Raw genomic sequence first — 20,075 nt, 5'->3', positions numbered from 1 at the left:
TATACTGGCTTTGTACATGACAGATCCCAGGCCAGATGTCATGTTGATCAGGCAAGGGCACATGGTCCCAGTTCCACTGGGTTAGAAAAGTGCATGACATGAGATTTATGCTGTTTCCAAGCTGGCTGTAAGAGATGACAGGTCTGAGCATAAAGCTAGAGTGGCACAAACAGATGATACCAGATCTCGTATAAAAATGTGCCAGTACAACACTAACCAAATCAAAATTATCTGTGGAAACTTGACTCAGCAGCAAAAGCTTAGCCCAAATCAGCACTTGTTGCAGCACTGTAGCTGCAACATTTTTGACCTAGAAGCCCTCAGGCTGGATTTACTACACTGAGAAATCATGGGCACAGGAAAGAGGAGGCAAATGACTAAGAAAGGCCAGAGCACTCAACACCTCAAAAAAAGTGGCTGATAGGACTAAGCCTGCTGAAAACTACAAAGCCTGCTGAAAACTACAAAGCCTGCTGAAAACTACAAATTCTGATGGGTCTGGCAGTCTTAAGAACAACCAGGCTCAGTTGTAAGCACTCATCAGAAAACGAGATTAACAGCTTGCCAAGTCCAGTGTCTACATGAAAAGCTGGGAGGAGGGAATATGATAAATTATTTTTCCATATTCTGATTGCATCTAGTTTGGTGACTGACCATCTGTCTACTTTGTTTAGCTTCTTTTTAAGTCTGTGGCATATGTGCTGGCTTTCAAAATCACTTCCAGATGTAAAATCCTTTTAGATAACAATCCACTTTTTCTTCTTTCACATTAGATATTTAGGTGTGATGGTTATCAACAAAGTAATATTTTTACCATTGCCGTTCCCATCATCTGTTTTTTTTTTTTTCAGACGAGGGTGCTGTACTCCAGGATAAGCGACCTGTGCCATTCCTCACAAGTAAGGAGCCCCAGTATGCACACTGATGTTCAAAGCTTATTTCCCACATGCTCCTCTGCACAAAATAACGCCACCTTCAAAATAGTAGTGAACGAGCCTGTTCCTGGGGTAGTGTTCTAGACGTGGGATCCATAGTGGGGAAAGTTATAGGAGAAGACGACCATGTGAGGAAAATAAGTGTTGTCCTTGATAACCAGACTTTTGTAAATAGTTGCCCCAGAGTGCCAGACTTACACAGTCACAGGGACTGTGTTCACTGGAAGATTTAAATAAGCAAAACACTAAATCCACATGGAATGCCATGACTTTGAATGTCTAAAATTCCTCTCTTGAGGATTTCTGGACAACAAATACGCAGTGCTCTTTAACTGACAATGAAAATGCTTTGAATCCAGCTCTGAAATGAATGCATTTCTAAAGACGCTTCATCTCCTCTCATGTCCCTTTACTTTCTGGCTCAGAGTTTTACAACATGCTGTAACCATCCTTTCTGCAGACCTCATCATAAGCAGTATCTTCTGCCTGCTGGCATTCAAGTCATTACTGAGATGAAGGATCACAAATATTTCCATTTCTTTCAAAAGAAAGTTAAGAATCCCTGCATAAAATTACCAGTAATGAAAAATCTTCCCTGAAAACAGGTCCCGTTGATTCAAGTTACCTGGAAGTAGGATATTTTGAATCACAGTTCGGAAAAAAAGAAAGGAAAAGAATAATTTTGAATTGTACTGAAACAGAAACATTTCAGAACTGGCTGGTGAAATCAAAGGGTTTGAGAAAAATAACTTCAGGATAAATGAAACATAGTTTGACCTAAAATATAATGTTTTTCTACTTTGAGCATTTTTATTCATATTTAATTTACTAGAAAGTAAATCTGAAGGAATTATCAAAACAGCTGAAATGTATTTCATTTTGAAAAAAGCAGAAGTGAAACAATTCATTTCCTTGAAAAAGCTTTTTATTTTTTTCTGAATAGACAATTCAAACTCAGCATCAATTCACAAAATGTTTCAGTATTACTGTAGCTACATGAGTTAGTAAAAGAAGTTTCTGCCAGAAATAATTCTCTTGGCTGTTCATGTAAATTGCTTTCCAGGTGGGAAGAAGAGGAGAGAGGGTAGAAGGGGGATGCAGATAGTCCAAAAGTAGATAGTACTGGCAGGCCCTGTTATCCACCTTCTCTGGTGAGGGTCCTTAGGGGCCCAGGCCTTGGTTTTGGCAGGACTCTTAGGGAAAATGAATCTGCCTGGGGCTCCCAGCCTGTATGGTGCACAGATGGAGGTGTCCTGAGCCGATGCAAGAAAGTCAAAACCTCTTGTTCTGAAAAGTCTTTAATCTGGTGGGAAAGAGACCTCCATATGGATACTGAAGTAAGCAGAAATTCTTACTTAAAGTATAACCAATTTAGATGTCTTGTATCTATTGATTTAAGGAATAGCAATCAGAACACTGATTTTTTCTGTGATCCACCTGCTGTTTATCAGTGGCACCTGAGATGCAGCCCTGACTCAGGACAAACTCCAGAGAGCAGAACCTCCCCTCCTGTTTCTTCTCGGTCAGCTCCTGATGCACCAGCCTCTCTCCACTGACAGTGGAGGGACTGAGGGTCTTGAGTCAGTGCTCTGCACGATTCTGCTAGGACAATGTAACTACTGCCTTGGTACTGCACCCAAAGTACAGCTCTGATGAAACCCTTCAACTTCACCCCAAATTTCCAGACCACTTTGCATTTGATTTTCAATCCATGCTTTAGCCTGTTTCTGCCTCTTATGTTTTTGATTTTCCTAAAAGTCATATTTGCTCTCTTTGCAAGGCCATTGCCAAAGAGCTATTTGATGCTGCTAATACAGGGAGGCAAAAACATTCCTCCCCCCCAAAAAAAAAGAGATTCCCCCATTCTTAAGGGCAGAATATCTCATCTCTAAAACCTTATCTGCCCATGAACTGAATAGCCTTGAAGAGTGTTAACCATCTTAATGTGGAAATGCTTATTTCTGGAAAGAAGAACTTGTCTTCAGAGGCACCTTCATGCTAATATGATGGAAACCATAAGGGTGTGTGTGGTATAAATGAACCAGTAATAATAAAGCCTTACCTCCCTACATGATTCAGCGGAACCCTTCCAGTCTGAGTGTTTTGGCACTGTGTCATTATTTAAAAGGGCATATTACTGCTTGTTTGCTTGCTCTCCAGATATACTGTGTATTCTGTGGATTAAAAGAAAGAACTATTTTGGCATAGGACAAAGCAAAGAGACAACAACTTTAAAGCACAGATATTAAGCACAGAAATCCTTCTGGTGGCAATGACACCAAGCAGTAGGAGGCTAGTGTTCAGCTAAACTAGTCTTCTGGTACATCAGGTTCTGGCTAGCGAGGTTCCATTGTAGTCATTTAAAAGTAAACATATTTAAGCAGTTAGGATGTTTTCATTCTGTTTTGTTCTGATTTGGCTGCTGTCCTTGTGCTTATTGCTGTCTGAGCACATTTAGGGGACTGACCCTTTCGATTACATGTACTGTAACACAATTATTGTTTCATCAGGTCATTCTTCTGTGAGTTGCTTTTTGCTGAGTATGGCATTGGAAGCATTTGCCAGTCTCAGGAGAGGCAAAGCTTCACTTGTGTTGGGGAGAAGACAGAAGTCCTCAAAGGCAGGAAAGGTTGGGCTAGATGGAAAATGTGTTAGCATTAACATAAGCAAGATGCAAATTTAAGGCACAGAAATTGTACTTGCAAAACATGTCTGTGTGAATTTCAGCATTAAGGTAACTTTGGAAGCTACATAGAAAGTAACTGCCATTAGCCTGGGAATGACAGTAAAAGAGATTAAATTAAATTATATAACATGCTGTTTGGGATGCATCAAAAGCATGCATTAACATAGGGGTATAGTTACACAGTACATCTGAGGATTACTAGTGGCTTGCCACTTCCAAAAAGTACGGTCTACCCATTCTCTACCAGTCCTAATCTAATCCCTCTCTCTCTGCTTGCAGCCACGTAGCTTTGACCCTTCTTTTGAATCAACTCCGGCTCTCAGCCTACATGGTGAACCAATTCTAACTTGGCAGAATCTGCTCATCTTTTTTGGCAGGGTTACTTTTGGGTCAGCACAGCAATTTCAGTTGGTTCCTCTTTCCACCAGATGAGCACCAGACCCGGTGCTGGAAGAGGGCTTTCACCTTGTGTGAGGGATGAGGGAGGCTGGTGGAAGATTGGTGCCTCCTCATTTGCTGGCAGCGAGCCCAAAGATTGTCAGAGCTCTATCATATTTCTGCACCTGGAAGCTAAGATACATTAATTGTGCTGTATAGTTGTGTAATTCAAAGGAGTGTCTGCTACCTGGCTGTAAGAGAACTTAACTCTTCCATGGGCTTCACAATGCTGCTTCATCTTTTTCTCCAAGTAGAGCTTCTTGAGATAGAGACAAAAACAGTTGGTTTGGGGGCACAGAGTTTACACCTCTCACACTGTGGTGTGGAGGCCTCGAGTAGTCAGCAGGAATGTTCTAGAAAAAGTAGGCCTGTGGCTCTTCCTCTAAAGCCTGTCTGAGGGAATCCATCTGGATAGAGAATTATTCATAGTTAGGTGTTCTTTTTTCCTCCTTCCTAATTCCTATGAATTTACAGCATTACTGCCTCTCATCATGTGAACAAACCAGTGTCAAATATGCAAGGTCTGTCTGTCCTGTGAAAGCTCAAGATGATAGAGAAATAATACAAAGAAGCTTGAAAATCTCATTAAAATGCAACCACGCGAGTATGTGTCACTGCTGGCTCAATACACTTTTCCTGCAGAAGTGTCACTCTTTTTCTCAGTTGATGCAGGTATGCAGCCTATTCCTTAAAACACAGCAATACCTGTCGCAGTTACTGCCACTTGTGCTGCTGTACCAACTGAACACGCACTGCTGCTAAACTATGCTATAACTGAAACTGAGCTATTCACATGGGAAGTGACTTTCTGGAGTCTAAACAAGGCTTGTAAAGAGAACAGCTTAAAACTGCAAATTTATTATTTTGGGGAAGTCTAGATTCTGTAGAAAAGATTAATTTTGGACTTTTAGAACAGTGAAGGAGACAGCTATATATCTTTCATTAAAAAGTACGAGAAAATCCCCATGTTCACCTTGGAAAACTTGAATATAAACTATTAAATTGTAGGTGACAAGAATTTTTCTTGAGCAGTACTAGCTCCGGCCCTGATCCTTTTCAAATATACTTTTAATTAGTAAAGAATGAATGAAAAAAAAATACAGAAAAACTGCTACACAGACAAAATTGCTCAAAATGGAATGCTTTCCATGGTGATTTCTTTTACAAAGAAGAAATCAAGTACTTAAATTCAAAGCTGCTTTTATGTGTTACAACAATTTCGAGACCATGGCAGGATAAGGAGCTCTGATTGAAGATTATTGTTATTATTCGTATTCTGGTAAAGCAGGAGCCCATTGTGCTAGGGTTGTTTAAAATAATTTAAAGGGAACTTTTAAAATACATTTACTTAGTTCTTTTACTGTTCTCTTAAACATTTGCCCACTTCTGGTTTCATTATTTGTCAAAACCACAAAATTAAAGAAACCACAGGATTAGAAACAAAAAAATTACTTTTGTTTAGCCAGTCATATAGAATCTGTGGCCCTGTCCCCCAAAAGAAAAGACTCCATATCCTCATGTGTGAGCTCCACATAACAGGTTCTTGAGAAAACAAGTAAGAACCCAGTCCCTTTGTGGCTTTCAGTGCCTAAATACTTCCCATTGTCTAAGTCAAAAGGTGCTTTCATAAAATCCCTGTTCAGCTACTCTCAACCCTGAAGTGGACATATCTCCCCAAACACCGAAGTCCTCTGTCTGACCAGTATTCATCTTGAATGCAGTGGCAGCTTCCTTTTCAGCTGGGTTAGCAGGCTAAAGAGCCTCATCCTGCACAGTCAGTAGGTGCTGTGTAAGAGGATGCAGGTGCCCACAGTCAGGAGTAGGAAGGGGACTGGGCACGGGGAATCTGTGTCTCACCTGTAGAGGCCCGGGTAGACCTGCATAGGTGTAATGTGAGACCACAATCCCAGTGTCAAACAGGAGGTTTGCATGAAACCACCTCACTCCTCCTGGTGCTGTTTTGAGTCAGGAGCTTTGCTTATGGCCAGGGTCCCAACACATGGAGCTTTCTCTCAAGTATTGTAGCATTTCCAAATGTAAGATACTTTTTGTCCTGAACCGCAGTTCTTTAAGCTTTGAGTCATGGAGTATTTGTGGCAGTTCATGAAGAGGCGGCTGGTATTAACATGGAGGTACAGTGCTTATAATATGCGTCCTTTGAAGCTATGTCTGGCTCAATGTGCAATTATCAGAACATAATGAAAGAAACAAAAGTTGCATTGAGTACCTTCTTGAAGTTATTCTTTAATCTGTGGACTAGCAACTGGTCTGCTATGCCATAATTTGCTGTGATATAGTTTGTGCTGTAAAAAAGATGGAGAACTCTCTCTCCCTATTGAGCACTTATCTTAAAAATTTATGTTGAGTTAAAATTAATTATCCTGAGAAAGTCCCTGTTCCCTCCTTTGACTATAAAAAAGATTAAAAAGAGTAACTGATACAGGCATTTAACTTCTTGATGACTGTATTAGTCCTGTAGATCCTGCTCAGTCGAGATTTTAATACTGCTGCTAATAAAATATGAGTTGGCAAACACATGCCAGCACAAATGCATTCCTGCACTTGACACAAAGAAAGTGTGGCTAAGGTTAATCATAAGGAAGTTTTAGTTAATCATAGCTCCAGAGTGAACTAGAGGCAATGTACATAAATTAGAGTAATATAGGGCAATTTTCAGCCCCCAAACCCTAAAATTTTATTATTATCTTCCTGTAAGACTGCAATTTGTAATTTGCACTGTAATTCCATCAGCTGTCTTTTCTGCTACTGTGCACAATCAGACACAGCATCAGTGTGTCATTAAAGAAACAATTATTCAAACAGCAGAACTAATAAATGCCTTCTGCTAGATGCAGAATTTAGCCAGCAAACACAAATAGACCTTTTACATCAATTCTGGCTAGAATTAACTGTGACATTTAATGTCACCCACGCATTCATGAATTGCCACATTGTCACTGTAAGCCACAGGATGGAGAAGAGAAAAAAAAAAAAGAGACAAGTGTAGCAAACGCAAAATTGTCATTCACGGGAGTGAAGAAACTGCGACTATTTAAAGATGTTTCGCAAAAGCTCTAAAATTGGCAAATATTTGAATCCCACATGAATCCCATATTTAAGTTGGTAGGATTGAATATGAAATGAGAATTTGGCTGGACAAATTGTTGGGGTTTTTTTAGGTACAGTACAAGTTCATATTTCCTACTTATTCACACCCTTCCTGTGCTCACTTGGACAGCTCATACAGTTTTTGTGTGCTTCATCTTTCCTCAGGCTTATAATATTTTACAGTAATATTTACCATTCTCATATGTGGATTGGAGGCAAGCTAATAGAGTGTGTAGAGAATCTGGAGATGCTCTGGATGGATAGGATATCACCACTGTTAAGATGAAACACAGGAACTTGTGTAACAAGAATAGCCATTTTTTCTCACATTCCCCAAATCAAAAAGCAGATCATTGTGAGCAGCAGGGCTAGTGAGATTCTTAACTGGTGTACAGTTAAGATTATGGTACAAAAATAGACTGAATTTCAGCAGTATATAGTAAGTAAAGCAAAAATCAAAACATCCAGCACTTCTATCCTCACCTCACACTGTATCTAAGTTCTTCCCTAGGGAGAGAGTGAGATAAAATTAGATGTGTGTGACAGATAGTAATTACATTGCTTTCCTTAATGCACTGTGGAAGATGCTCAGCTGTGGCCAGCTCTACTGATCTGTAAGAATATGCAGGAAAGAGATGAGGAAAAAACATGATGAATTATCTTCAGATTGGGCCAAAAGCTTCCTTCTGTGTTGCAGCAGTTGCAGTGGCAATGTTAGTGACAGGACGCCGGTGCCCGTTCCTTCCCTCCTGCACTGCTGTCCTTCTCAGTGTTTCCTCCTTCTCCCTGCTGGCTTGTCAGAGGATTACTGAGATGATCTTGCAGCAAGTATGGGATCTTGGTGTAACTGAACATATCAGGAAGGTATAAAGTGATGAGCTGACTGTTCATACAGGCAAATAACAGGTAGACCATCTGGTGGAAACTCCTCTATGCTTCCTGAGACCTCTGAACTGGCCTGAAATACAGGTATTCCCCCCATGCCTCTTTTTATCAAAGTTATCAAAGTATCCTTTTCTTCACCTTAGCTCAGAAGCATTATGCTCCATCATATTTCAGTACTTTTAATTCCAGTCTTAGTTCTAGGCTAGAACTGAGGTGCAGTAACAATGGAAAAACTTTGGAAAAAATGGAAGAAATTTAAAAATAATTAAATCTATCCAAATGTAAGTAAGACAGGCAACCCAAACAATTATGGTGAGCTGCCATAAAATCTCCATCAGATATAGTGATATAAAATATTAATGATAATAAAATTAATGCGGAACATGCAGGGCGTGTCTTTTAAAAGGTAATTGTAAAAGGGAAAGACAGGGATTATGCCTTTTTTCATAATTCATAGTTTGTCTCTTTGTACCTCTATTGTGTACTTTGGCAACAGGAGGAACAGTCTCCTTTCTTTTCTTTCACAGAAGAAACAAGATGTCAAATTTTTAACAGAGGTCTTTTTTCTGAAATTGTTTTTTAAACATTACTATAGGAAGACCCAAAGTAAAAGGTTTATGATAGCAGGCATCACTGGGGTTGCTAAGTTTCAAACCTAGGATTTAAATGCAAGTTGTCAGCTAAGGCCCTGTAGGGAGCCTTGCAGTCATATGCTGAAAATGTACTGGAGGCTGATTTTAACATATATTGATAGACCAAGTTGGACCTAGGTTCCTTCCCAGGAATATTAAATCAGTTTAGCCTGAATTCAATTGTTTTGTTTCAAGTAGGTTTTAAGAATGTTACTTTGAAGATTTTAGGTAACCCCTCAATGCTGTTTGAAATTTCATGAAGTCCAAATGTTTTAAAAGGTGGATACTTTTGGACCAGCTTCTAATTGATCTTTTCCCAGCTCTACTTGTGGAGTGACCAACAGAGAGGAAGTTATTTTAAATGAGTAGACTGGCTGGCTCCCAGGAGAGTCATAGTGAGGTGTCAGGGAAAAAGTGGAAAAACATCTAGCCAAAAGTCATATGCCTTTTTTTGTGTGTGTGTATACATATTTTAAAATCTATTTTGCATATGCAATCACTATCTAACTGTCACTGTTTGCACAGGCTGCACAAATTCTAGGGACAATGGGGCAGGAACTACATATTTTCTTGTATTTGGCCAACATCTGATACTATAGGATACCAACTGTGATTTGGTCATACCAGCCTATAACCAGTATCAGCAGCAATGTTATCAACAATAACATTGAATAATAACAAAATTCTTGACAGCCAAATACATTTCCTCCACTGCCAGTCAATCAAACTCCACTTCCTCAGTTTTACTTCCTCGTTGTTTCACTTAACCTGTAGTACTCAAGAGGTGAGTAGGTGAAACCTTCTCAAGGCCATAAAGGACCATAAAAAGTCAGGCTAACAGCAGCTTTTCTGTAGTCTATGGTGAAAATGCCTTTCTAAAAAGATCACTGGGGAAGTCACATCCCATCTCCAGAGTTCTCCTGTCATGTATTTCAGCCAGTAAGGTGATATACTTAAAAAAAAAAAAAGTAACAGCAATATTGTCTGAGCAGATAATTTCTAACAATGGTGGAGAGCAAAGTGGACAGCAAGAGCAGGGCAAGGTAACCATTCAGGTAACCCTCCATTACCAAGCCACTGAAGTAATGGGGGTTTTCTACAGAGGTTAATGGGATTTATACCAGACACAGGAAAAGGACCTGTAATGACCGCTCTGGTGGAATGCGGAACACCAAAATCATTCAGTGATTCTAAAAGGACGTCTTGCCCTATACTGCTTCGTCACTGTGTGTGCTGGCATGTTTGAAATGGGTAACGTTTTTTTTTCCTCCGTCTCTGTGCCTCACAAATTTAGTTTGAAGGGCATGTAGGGAAGTGAACTTCAAAAATGATTAGTCATCTTTAAAGTCACCATCTTCTATTTTTAATAGGACTTGAGCCAATGTTTTCCAGAATTTGGAGTAATCTACACAGGTATCAGAAGGAGCTCAACTGTAAACGAGGATAAGGTGGGCATTCAGGTTGATCAGAACTCCCATTTAGGACCCATGTTAAAAGATTAGTTTTGACATGCCTAATAGAATAAGCAATGGAAATACTGTGAACCATGGTTAGTGTTTCTTATACAAAATAGTCTATTGCTTACAGTTTTGCCTTTATAGTACAAAATACTGAAATCACTGAGGTGAAAGTGATTATTCCCCATCAATTTTAATTTACCTCCTTAATTTTAACCATTTTCTAGTCTGTATTATAATCAGAATGGTATATATGGAGAACTTTCTCATCAAAACAATTTTTGTGCTTTCCACTCTTGAAGTTTAAAGTAGAAGACAAAGCTTATGTTTAGCTTTTCCATTTAATTTTTAATGATCTCTTTATTTAAAGAGTCCCAAATTTCTGAACTTTATAGCTTTAACATTTAATATTTGTGCAATTCAAACTACCAAAAAAATTGCAAAAAACTAGGGGGTAGTCAAGAAAGGAGAGGGTAGTGGGTGCAGAAAGGATGAATGAAGATGCACAACACTACCAAAGTGATGCTCTTTACCAAAGCAGCATCAGTGAGATGTTTTCATAACAGGTCTTCACTACCTAGTGGAAAACTAGTTGCTTTGTTTTCAGGCAGGGAGTTCAAATCCAGAAGGAGTCACATTTTAATTATGAATTCTGTTAATCTGCTCTGAGAGGTTAAATCTTAAATTTGTTAAAGTGTAAAAAAATAGTCACTGCTATGCCATACTACTCGTCTATTGGAGAGAAAAAACACAGCCCCTGGGTGCAGCTGAAGCCTCAGTTTATCTGTACTCCCCAGCGCACAAACACTGCTTCAGATGAATTTACCCCAGATCAGGCAAAAGGTTTAGGATTTTACCTTGCTTAAGCCCCACAAATGTAAACACTGGGGAAAGGCCAATAGTACATTTTTTTTGCATATAAAAGTTTGAGAAAACCTGAGCATCTTACAGATGTGAGCAATGTGAGGTGATGCTGTTGCTGAAGGTACACATATTCCAAGTTGGCTTGCATTTTCCTAATGGATTTAAAGAATAATCTTGTTTTAAAATATGGTAACCTCTATACATTTGTGGCCATAAGCATCTACATTTGCAGTTGTGCTCTGTTATTTTTTCCTGTTTTCTTCAAGGAAGGCAGATCTCTTCTGAGGATGACTTTGGTTATCCCAGAGACAAAAACTTTGCTAAAAGGAAGTTGAATTTGCTGCCAGAAGATGCAGCAAATTTTGGAAGCTGAGAAAATTCCCAGTTAAAGAAGAGAAGTGTAATACTTCCTACCACCCAGACAGCTGTCAGTGAGCTACTGTACAGCTCTTCAGAGATGTACTTGGGATATCCTACTGCAAGCTAGTACCCACTATGCAACTAGCTCTTTTTGAGCAACTCCTATGCAATGGAAAACCATCTTCAACAAGTGATTTTAAGAGGAGACATGGCAATTTTGCAGCATCCTCTCTGTAGTAGTTTCCTGTAGCAGCTGTTCAGTGTTGATTCAACTGAGTTCTATCAGTGGCTGAAGATGAATAACATACTCTAATTAGCCATATTTGCAGCACAAAGCATTTGGCAACACTTAAATATAAAAGCCTCTTAAACACTTCGATTCCATCTATAGTTCAGTTCATGCCATTTATTTGTATGTGAAAGTGTAATACCTGTATAAATGATACAAGCAGATGAAATGAAATACTACCTCTGCTTCCATCCCCTTCGAGGGAAGTTATTCTATCAGCTTCGAAAGGCTCGAGATTTACTGATGCTACAGCCTACTCTGTGCAGCCAAAGAAGGCACGCAGTGGCAGCTATGACACTTGCAGTCTATTCCAGGCAGCCCCATCAACGAAGGAAGGGGAGGCTTCAATAGGCAGAGACATGCAAGAATGGTAGCTAACGGTCATGTTGTAGGAGGCAGTTGAAGCAGCAGGAGCCAGTTGGATCCCTGTAATTACACACTCCTAAAGTAACACTTACAGAGTTAGTTGCATAACCTATACCTTTGATAAGATGGTATGTGATAGGTAGCAAAGGAAAGAAACACCAAATATAAGTTTTATTTGTTCAAAGGCTACAAACAGAGATGTTTTCTGGGACTTTGAGGCTTTAATATTTCATATAAAGTTAAGTGTACAGAAGACATCTTTTTAGCCTGCATAGTTTGTCTTTCTGTACTCAAAGTAATAATGGGGACAGTGCCTCCTTGTATGAACTGTCCCATGGGTTTTTTGTGCCCCAACAAATATTGCAGACATCCTTTATCTTTTTTCAAAAAAAAAGTTTCTAAAAGAGATCTCTTTTTTTGTGCCCGCTATCTACCACCAGTTTCTCAGGTACTCTAGGGAACTTCAAAGTGAAATGGCTAGTAGAGCTCAACAGCCAGCTAGTGAAAGTGAAAGACCCCTAGCTTCAGGGGAAAAACGCTGAGGAAATTCCCACTCTTTCAACTAAAGTTAGGGCTAGCTCTAGATACAGCCTGAACAGTTGAATTATTTTGGTGGCTAGATACATGTAAAATTAAGTTTCCAAAGCCTCTCTTCAATGGACAAGGATTGGTAGGTACGTCTATGATATAGGTTGTCTGCTTTAGACTGGCAGCAATAAGCTTCTACGATTTATTTGCATTAATTTGTGCAGGCACATGCACAAACACAGATCTGCTGTCTAGTACTGTTCTTGCCTGTTGACATTCCTACCACGGATTGGCAAAATGCCCGTTAGTGATACAGGGCATGTTAAAATAGATTGATGTGACTTGTTAGTTTCTCTTCATGCTTCCAAGTAATTTAGGGGAGGACAGTGTAGAGCTTTCTATACAAAATGGCAGAAACATTTAACTACAATAGCTCACAATTTTAGTAATCTAGTTGAAAGAACACAGAATGCATTTGCACTTTGACCGTATTACCTGCTTTTAAGGTAACTTTTCCACATGGCACTAGCAGCTTAAAGCCTTGTAAACTTCAAAATACCATTTCTTCAGCTTTTATCACACAAGATGAAACATTTCTATATATAAACACAGTAACACAGCTGTACAAAATAAACCAAAAATAAAATAAACCAAATAAATAAAACCTGGTAGCTTTGCTTGGTGCTTCCAACAGTGTGCATATTAGTACCAACTTTGGCTAAACCAGAAAATCGTTTAAGATAAATTATAACAAAATTAGAAAATCAAAACGGCATGTTCCAATTTTTCCCCAAAGCTGTTCACAATTTAACCCAAATTGAACAGTCAGTCCCTCTTCCAAGCCCTAATATTAATATAAAGCCTTCTTCCTCCTTCCCTCCACCTCAGTTGAAGACATAAAAAAAATGCCACAATGTGTTTTTTGTTTTGCAACTCCAACAAAAAAGCAAAATGCATGGCTCAACTTCCTTTTTTCTGGAAGAAGTCACCAAGTTATAACCTTCTAACATCTTCAAATTCGGGTGTATTCCATATAGCTTTGTACACTCAAGGCACATTAAGCCAGGGCTGTAGTCCCAGCACCCTTCTTTCTAGACAATGGGAAAATAAGTAAACTGAATGCAGTTCTGAAGGGTTTATTTCCCAATGAGAAGCCTAAAGTTAAGTGGGACCAATCCGATGTACAGACTGTACTGCAACAGCTGTAGCTATACTCAACTCAGAAGAGTTGTTTATACTTCTGCAAACCCCAAGAAATGTTGGTAAGAATGCCAGTTAAAATGCTTAACATGAGACATTGTTACATTTGAGTTTTCAGCAAGTCATAACTCTCAACCATTATTCTGTAGAAGAATTTATGTTTGGATACAACTTTCTGAACCGCTAGCCAAGTCGCTTACATGACCAGCAGGGCTCGTGTAGACTGTTGTCGTACTGATTTGAGTCCTTCCCCAGGCCCATAACCTCAGCTGCTTGCCCCAGTGCTCCACTCTCCTCTGAGCCTCCAAGAATACTTTCCCCTCCCTCCTCCTCTCACTTGAGTCCTTAAACTACTGATTTGAGGTTGCTTGGCTTGGAGCTGCATGCATCCTGATCAACTAGAAGATCAAGCAGCACAATAACAGCCAAGCCTTTTTTTTCCGGTGTAAGAATGAATCTGGACGTCTCTCAGAGGAGTTACTGGCAGCACGACGTTCTCTAGTTTTACCCTGTATTTTGGTAAGGCAACAAATTCAAAAAACATTTAGATATACCAAATCCCAGTCTCACATGGAAATGAAATGAATCTTCCCTTTAGAGAAGCTGCTGGCTATAGATACAGCACGTTACAAAAAAGCCTTAATCGTAAACCTTTTTAATTAGGTATTGACCTTCACATAGCGACCAAAACTAGTATTAGTCTTTCCAAAGTCAGATTTCTAGCTGCATAGAAACAAGGTCAGGGCAATATTTTAAGTTTAGCAACTCCACTCTCCCAAGCCCTTATTTAGACTTACTTCACCATTAAAAATCAGCTCTGTCTTGATTTACTTTAAAGTGAACTATTTGAGAGTGTGTAACTGCCAAAGAAAAATGTTACTGTCCTAAGAACAGCTCCACTGTATTTTTTCCAGTCTCTTACTCTTCTAATGTTACACAGTATCAGCCATCTTCATGATAAAACAAAACAAAACAAAACATTCTTCTGCAGGCCAATATGCAAGTGGCCGCTAGGTATGTGCTATACAGAAGTACATTCAAGCAAGAACAATTCATGGGCACTTTTTATTTCAGTAAAACTAAAGTTTACAGATTCTTAACTCAACCGTTCAGAAAGACACCCATAAAAACTTGTATTAATAAAAACTGTCGGGCTTCCAGGCCTCTAATATTTCAGGCATAAGATACAATAAAAGATATCAAATGTTTACATTACAGTCTTGCTGCATTACACACTACCATAGAAAGTGAATAAACACATTCAGTAACTTCAAGTGTACTATTAAAAAGACACTAGTAAGTGCTCCATTTTTTTTTTTTGTACCAAACAACTTTATTTCAAATTCACATCTTTCTAGGCAATGTATCCAAAATATCTGACTCAATAGTACCTTCAGACTGTAAATATTCTGAAACAGGGCATCAAGCTTTTCCTGTCCCCAAACAAAACTTAAGTTTTAGCTCATGTTATAAAAAAGTAACAGTGTGGAATGTGATGAGTCAAAATGTGAAATCAAAGTGCTTTAGTACCATAGCGCAAAGAGACATTAATGGTTACCTAGCTATTTGTAAATATTTTGCAAATAACAGTAGAATTTGTTACGGTTTGGACTTGGTGTCACTGCACCCCACCTTGCAAAGACCTTTGAACGGCGATGGTGAAGTCTCATTACTTGATAGTTAAAGACGAAACAGTATTAGAACGGAGCAAGAGTTTCACTTTGATAGTTCAAATAATGAGTTATAGTGATGCACCTTTTTACCAGTTTTCAAATTCTATTAGTAATTACCAAAGTCCTACTGTATTATGCAAGACAAAACTGTGTTTCAGTTAGTCTTTTAAAATGTAAAGTGTGCTATATTCCAACATCCCAAAGCATCAAACTGTCAAATTATTTCCCTAAGCCCCAACAGCTATATAAGACTTAGTATTTTTGTGCAATTCTTTGCTATTTGCATGTGAAGAGATCAACACATGACAGTTAATATGAAAAAGCTATAAACTCTCAAAGCAGAAAGTTACTTTAATAGGGTCTGGAAGTAGGTAGTTGCATGGAATTTGTGCTTAACTAAGAAGCGCCACGCTGAAGAGGGCTCAAGCTGCAAATGTCTTTATAGAACCTTAAAAAGCTATTTATTTTCTGCAGTGAAGAGAGTTTAAGACATCTAATTCTCTTCTCTGTCACAAAAGAATTAGCTCTGCAGTACAACATATATGATTTTTCCCCTTTCAGACACCCGGGTGTAGTACCAGTTTACAGCTTAAACGGGAAGGGCTGGGGGAAGATTTCTGGTCCTGCCCCACAGACATAAAGACAAAGTGCTTTGCAAGACTGTATCCATCACATTTGTAGCAATCAATCCAAAATGAAGGCACATGAAATTTATATTATAGCTTATAAACTATAAACTAAAGCTGAACCCCTGCGTAATTTCTAATCTTTTGCACAAAAGCAATGACCAGCACTTATGCAGAAATTCAGTTTTTTTTCTTGCAACTTTCTCCAAAAATAGGTAAGTGTTGCTTGCATGCCTGTACAAACACTGTCACTTCTTAGAATTTGATACAAAGTGCAGAAATTGGAAATTTACCTGCATGGGAAATCTGAAACCAGTGAATCACCAACAGTCCCTTCCTCTGTCACTGAAAGACATGTAAGTCAATGGCAACAGCTACCGACAGCTGTTACTTTGAAAGTGCACAACTCCCAGAAGCAGTTTCCCTGTGAAGTGCTCTAGAGCTTGTGGCATAAATGTAATCAGTGTCTCAAATTTCGATTTTTACCTATCGAAGTCCACCTACTTTTGGTTAGTTACCTGACAGACATGCACACACACTTTGAGGAAGCGCAACTCGAAACATGCTTTGACAAATGTTGCATTGAAATTGGCAGTACCTTGACATCTAAGCATCTATCTTGAGCAGCATTTGGGATACAGGGTCAGCTCAATACCTCCTTTGTAAGGAGAGGTGAGTTTGGATACCAGTCTGCCTCCTAGGTTTCACTGGAATTGCTACCTTTAAAGCAGAGAAGCAAGATTCAAGTGTTCGGAAAGCTTTAGTGGACAGACAGGCTCATCAATCAGATTAAGATTTACTAGGCTGTTAAACAGCAGTTCAAAGCCCTGGTGATTACTTCTCTAGAAATACCTGTTTAAAAGAACTCAAACACCACTGCCATCATTAACTAGAACGTATCTTATACTGCTTTTACTCAGTAAGCTAAACAAACAGGGATAGAGTTTCAGAGTGCTAGTTATGTACCTTGCACCTCCTGGTCCCCCTCTTTTTGTTTTTTCTGCACAAAGTAAGCTGAAGGAATTGGAACACAAGTCACTAGTGAACACAGACCTGTACTATTGCATTACAGGACCTCATTAGAGCTTCATGAAGGTTTCATGCAATGGCTTCTGTGCTCTTCTCTAAAACAGAATGACTTTCACATGTAACACATACAATGCGGTCTTCTGGTTTTAAATGCAGTGAGTTATACAAACAACATTAACAAGAACTGACCAGACTTCAGTAACTCAAACTGTGCTAGGTCTGGCACTTGAGAATTCACAGTGATTAAAATAAAATTGCTTTGCCTACGACAAAACATAAGATACCAAATACATAAAAAGACTCTGCTTACATTGTCTTGTATTAGTATTCCAACAGTGATAAGCAAGTTCAGTAGTACCTCAGACAGCAGAGACTTCTGCATGTTTAACTCTATTCATTGTCTGCAGTGCCTTTTTTTAAAATATACGTGATGTCAAATTAGGCAATTTTCAATGCATAAAGTCAATACAGGTTCAAGTCTTTGCTGGACTGGAACTAGGATTCCTACAGGAAACCATTTATCCACAGTCTCCTTTTGGGTACCCAACTCCACACTATGCCAGGTGGTATTGCTGTTAGAAAGAGACTTAAAGTATACTTGCATACTACTGAGGTGTTCTTAAATAGCCAGCTGTTCACAAGCAGTTTATAGTACCAGTTGATAGTATAAGAGCAGAGCATTTGCATTTTTCTTTCCTCCACTCAACTCGCTAATCCTAGATTTACTAACACAGGTTTCTGATGCAGAAGTCTGCTGTTAGAGAGAAAGCAGCACAGCTTTTAAACACTCCAGCATTTCTCAATGCACCCACTGCCCCTCGCTTCAGCACCAAGGGCATAATCAAAGCAGCTGCTTTCTTGGGAGTTGTGAGCCACCACAGCCCTGCCGGCCTGTTGAACTCACAGACACCCCAGAGTTAAAGCAAGATACTCAGGATCCATCTCCCAACAGCACATGAGTCTAGAGGAGCACCCGCTCGTACGTGCCCCACCTCCCGCACTGCACCCTAGGGCGCTCTGGCCCCTGAGCCCACCTCCCGGACCTCCTGCTCCCCCACCTTATCCAAAGACGTTGGACTTGGGCCTGAGTTTGAACGACCCTTTCAAGGACTTCTCCTCCTGCTCTTCCTCCTCGGTGTCACCACGGAAGGAGGGCGTGTTGTGGATGATCTGAGTCCTGAAGCGGATCTTATTAAGTCGAGGCTTCATCCGCCCGCTGCCGGAGGCTTTCCTGGTCATCTCCTTGCTCTTGCCTGGCACTGCTGCCCCTTCGGTGCCCTCAGTCTCCTCCCCCGTGCTGTGGTGGTGGTGGTGGTGGTGGTGGTGGTGGTGGTGGTGGGAGAGCCGGTAGCTCATGAGGTTGGAGGCGAGGTTGGAGAGCCTCCAGCGCCCGCTCCCGTTGCCAGCAGCCCCTTCCTCCTCTTCCTCATCCTCCTCATCCAGGGCCCCCACGAGGCTCCGCATGTCCCCCGGGGTGCCCTGGCGCAGGTACTGGGCAGCCTTGCGCCCGCTGTAGTCGCGGATGTCCACGTCAGCGTCGTAGGCACCCACCAGGAGCTTCACCACCTCAGTGCGGCCGTGCATGGCGGCGAGGTGCAGCGCCGTGTACCCGCCGCTGGTGCGGGCGTTGATGTCCACAGGCAGCCGGTGTCGCTGGGCGAAGCTGACCAGCATGGCCAGCAGCTCTTGCCGCCCGTGCTTGGCGGCCCAGTGCAGCACCGTGAAGCCGGTGACGAAGTCCCGCTTGCAGAGCAGCGCCGGCTCGCAGCTCAGGAGCCCCTCCAGGCTCTCCCACCGCCCGTCCGAGGCCGACAGCATCCAGGCGTGCTCCAGCGGGTCCAGCGCCACCGCGCCCGCCGCCTCCTCCTCGGCGGACGACGACGCCACCGAGGCGCTGTCCGACTCGCCGCCGCCGGGGCCGCCGCCGCGGGCCCCCCGCGGCCCGCCGGGGCCGCCGCCGCGCTTCAGCTGGGGCGAGCCGCCCCGCGCCAGCTCCCGCAGGCTCCTGCGCCCGCCCCGCGGCGTCGCCGCGCCGGGGCACCCCCCTGCCGCCGCCGCCGGCTCCTCCGCCTCGGCCGCCGCCGCTACCGCCGCCTCCTCGCCGCCGCGCCCCGCCGGCGGCCCCCGCCGCGCTCCCCTTCGCCGCCCGCCGCCCGCCGCCGCGCCCGGCCGGGGCGGCTGCAGGCGGCTGCCGGCATCCCGGCCCGGCGGCGGCGGCTCCTCGGCGCCCGGCGGCGGGGAGGGCGGCGGGCTCGGCCGCTCCGCGCTGCCCGCCGCCGCCGCCGCCTCCGCGGGGGTCACGGCGGCGGCGGGCTCGGCGGGGCAGTAGCGGCGGCGGAGCTGCACGTACTTGGCGCCGGTGCCGGGCTCCTGGCGCACGGTGGCCACGGCGTTGACGAGCTCCTTGAAGCGGTGACGGGCGGCGGCGCGGCGGCCGGGCTCCGGGGGGCTGAGCCAGCCCCGGAAATGCTCCACCAGCTCCGCGTTGGGCGCCCGCCCGCCCCGCGCCGCCAGGAACTGCACCACCGACTCCTGGCGCAGCTCCGCCGGCTCCGCCATCACCGCCCCATCGCGCCGCCGCCAGTGCTCAGGGCGCGGCGCCGCGCTGCCGCCGCGCGGGCTCCTCCCCGCCGCCTCCTCACGGCGGCGGCGACATGCCCCGTCCCCGCTGCGCTGGGTCAATCACGGCCGCGACGGCGGCAGCCGGGCGCGCCCCGCCCCGCCCCGCCCGTTCGGCGGGGGCCCGGCGCCCCCGTCCGGCGAGGGGGGATCCGGCCGCGCGCCCCACCCCGCCCCCTCGCGGCGGGAGAACGGTCGGGTCAGGCGGCGCCGGCCCCGCCCCTCCTCCTTCCCCGCGCGAGGCCGCAGCCGCCCCGCCCGTTAGGGAGCCGTCCGCCCGTTCCGCTAGCCCCGCCCCCTCCTCCTCTTGGCCCCGCCCCGGGAGCCCCGGCCGCTGCCGTTGCCGCGCTCGGAGGGGAGCTGGGACAGCTGCGGCGCCT

General features: G+C 43.0%; 1 protein-coding gene and 1 long non-coding RNA gene across 2 annotated transcripts in view; one reads left to right on the top strand and one right to left on the bottom strand.

Moving 5' to 3' along the window:
* The window catches only part of LOC136991879 (uncharacterized), a 48,935-nt gene extending 47,978 nt beyond the window's left edge, over positions 1 to 957 (top strand). The window contains exon 3 of the long non-coding RNA XR_010883988.1: positions 852 to 957. This is a non-coding gene — a long non-coding RNA (uncharacterized lncRNA). The remainder of the gene's footprint in view (positions 1 to 851) is intronic.
* A 1,339-nt stretch (positions 958 to 2,296) lies between these two features.
* Positions 2,297 to 19,635, bottom strand: SOWAHC (sosondowah ankyrin repeat domain family member C). Its single transcript, XM_067295295.1, has 2 exons — positions 18,135 to 19,635; positions 2,297 to 3,109 (listed from the first exon to the last, which is right to left on the bottom strand). The coding sequence occupies exon 1, from the start codon at positions 19,633 to 19,635 to the stop codon at positions 18,136 to 18,138; it is 1,500 nt and encodes a 499-aa protein (XP_067151396.1). The 3' UTR covers positions 2,297 to 3,109; position 18,135.
* Positions 19,636 to 20,075: the final 440 nt, after the last annotated feature.

Source organism: Apteryx mantelli, chromosome 1, assembly GCF_036417845.1.
Source record: "Apteryx mantelli isolate bAptMan1 chromosome 1, bAptMan1.hap1, whole genome shotgun sequence".
Lineage (NCBI taxonomy): Eukaryota > Metazoa > Chordata > Aves > Apterygiformes > Apterygidae > Apteryx > Apteryx mantelli.
The sequence above is the reverse complement of the archived record's forward strand: the minus strand, read 5'-3'. Positions and strand labels throughout refer to the sequence as shown.

What these genes read in the sequence shown, in the direction of transcription:
- SOWAHC (XM_067295295.1), bottom strand. Translation starts at nt 19,635, where the DNA reads ATGGCGGAGCCGGCGGAGCTGCGCCAGGAGTCGGTGGTGCAGTTCCTG.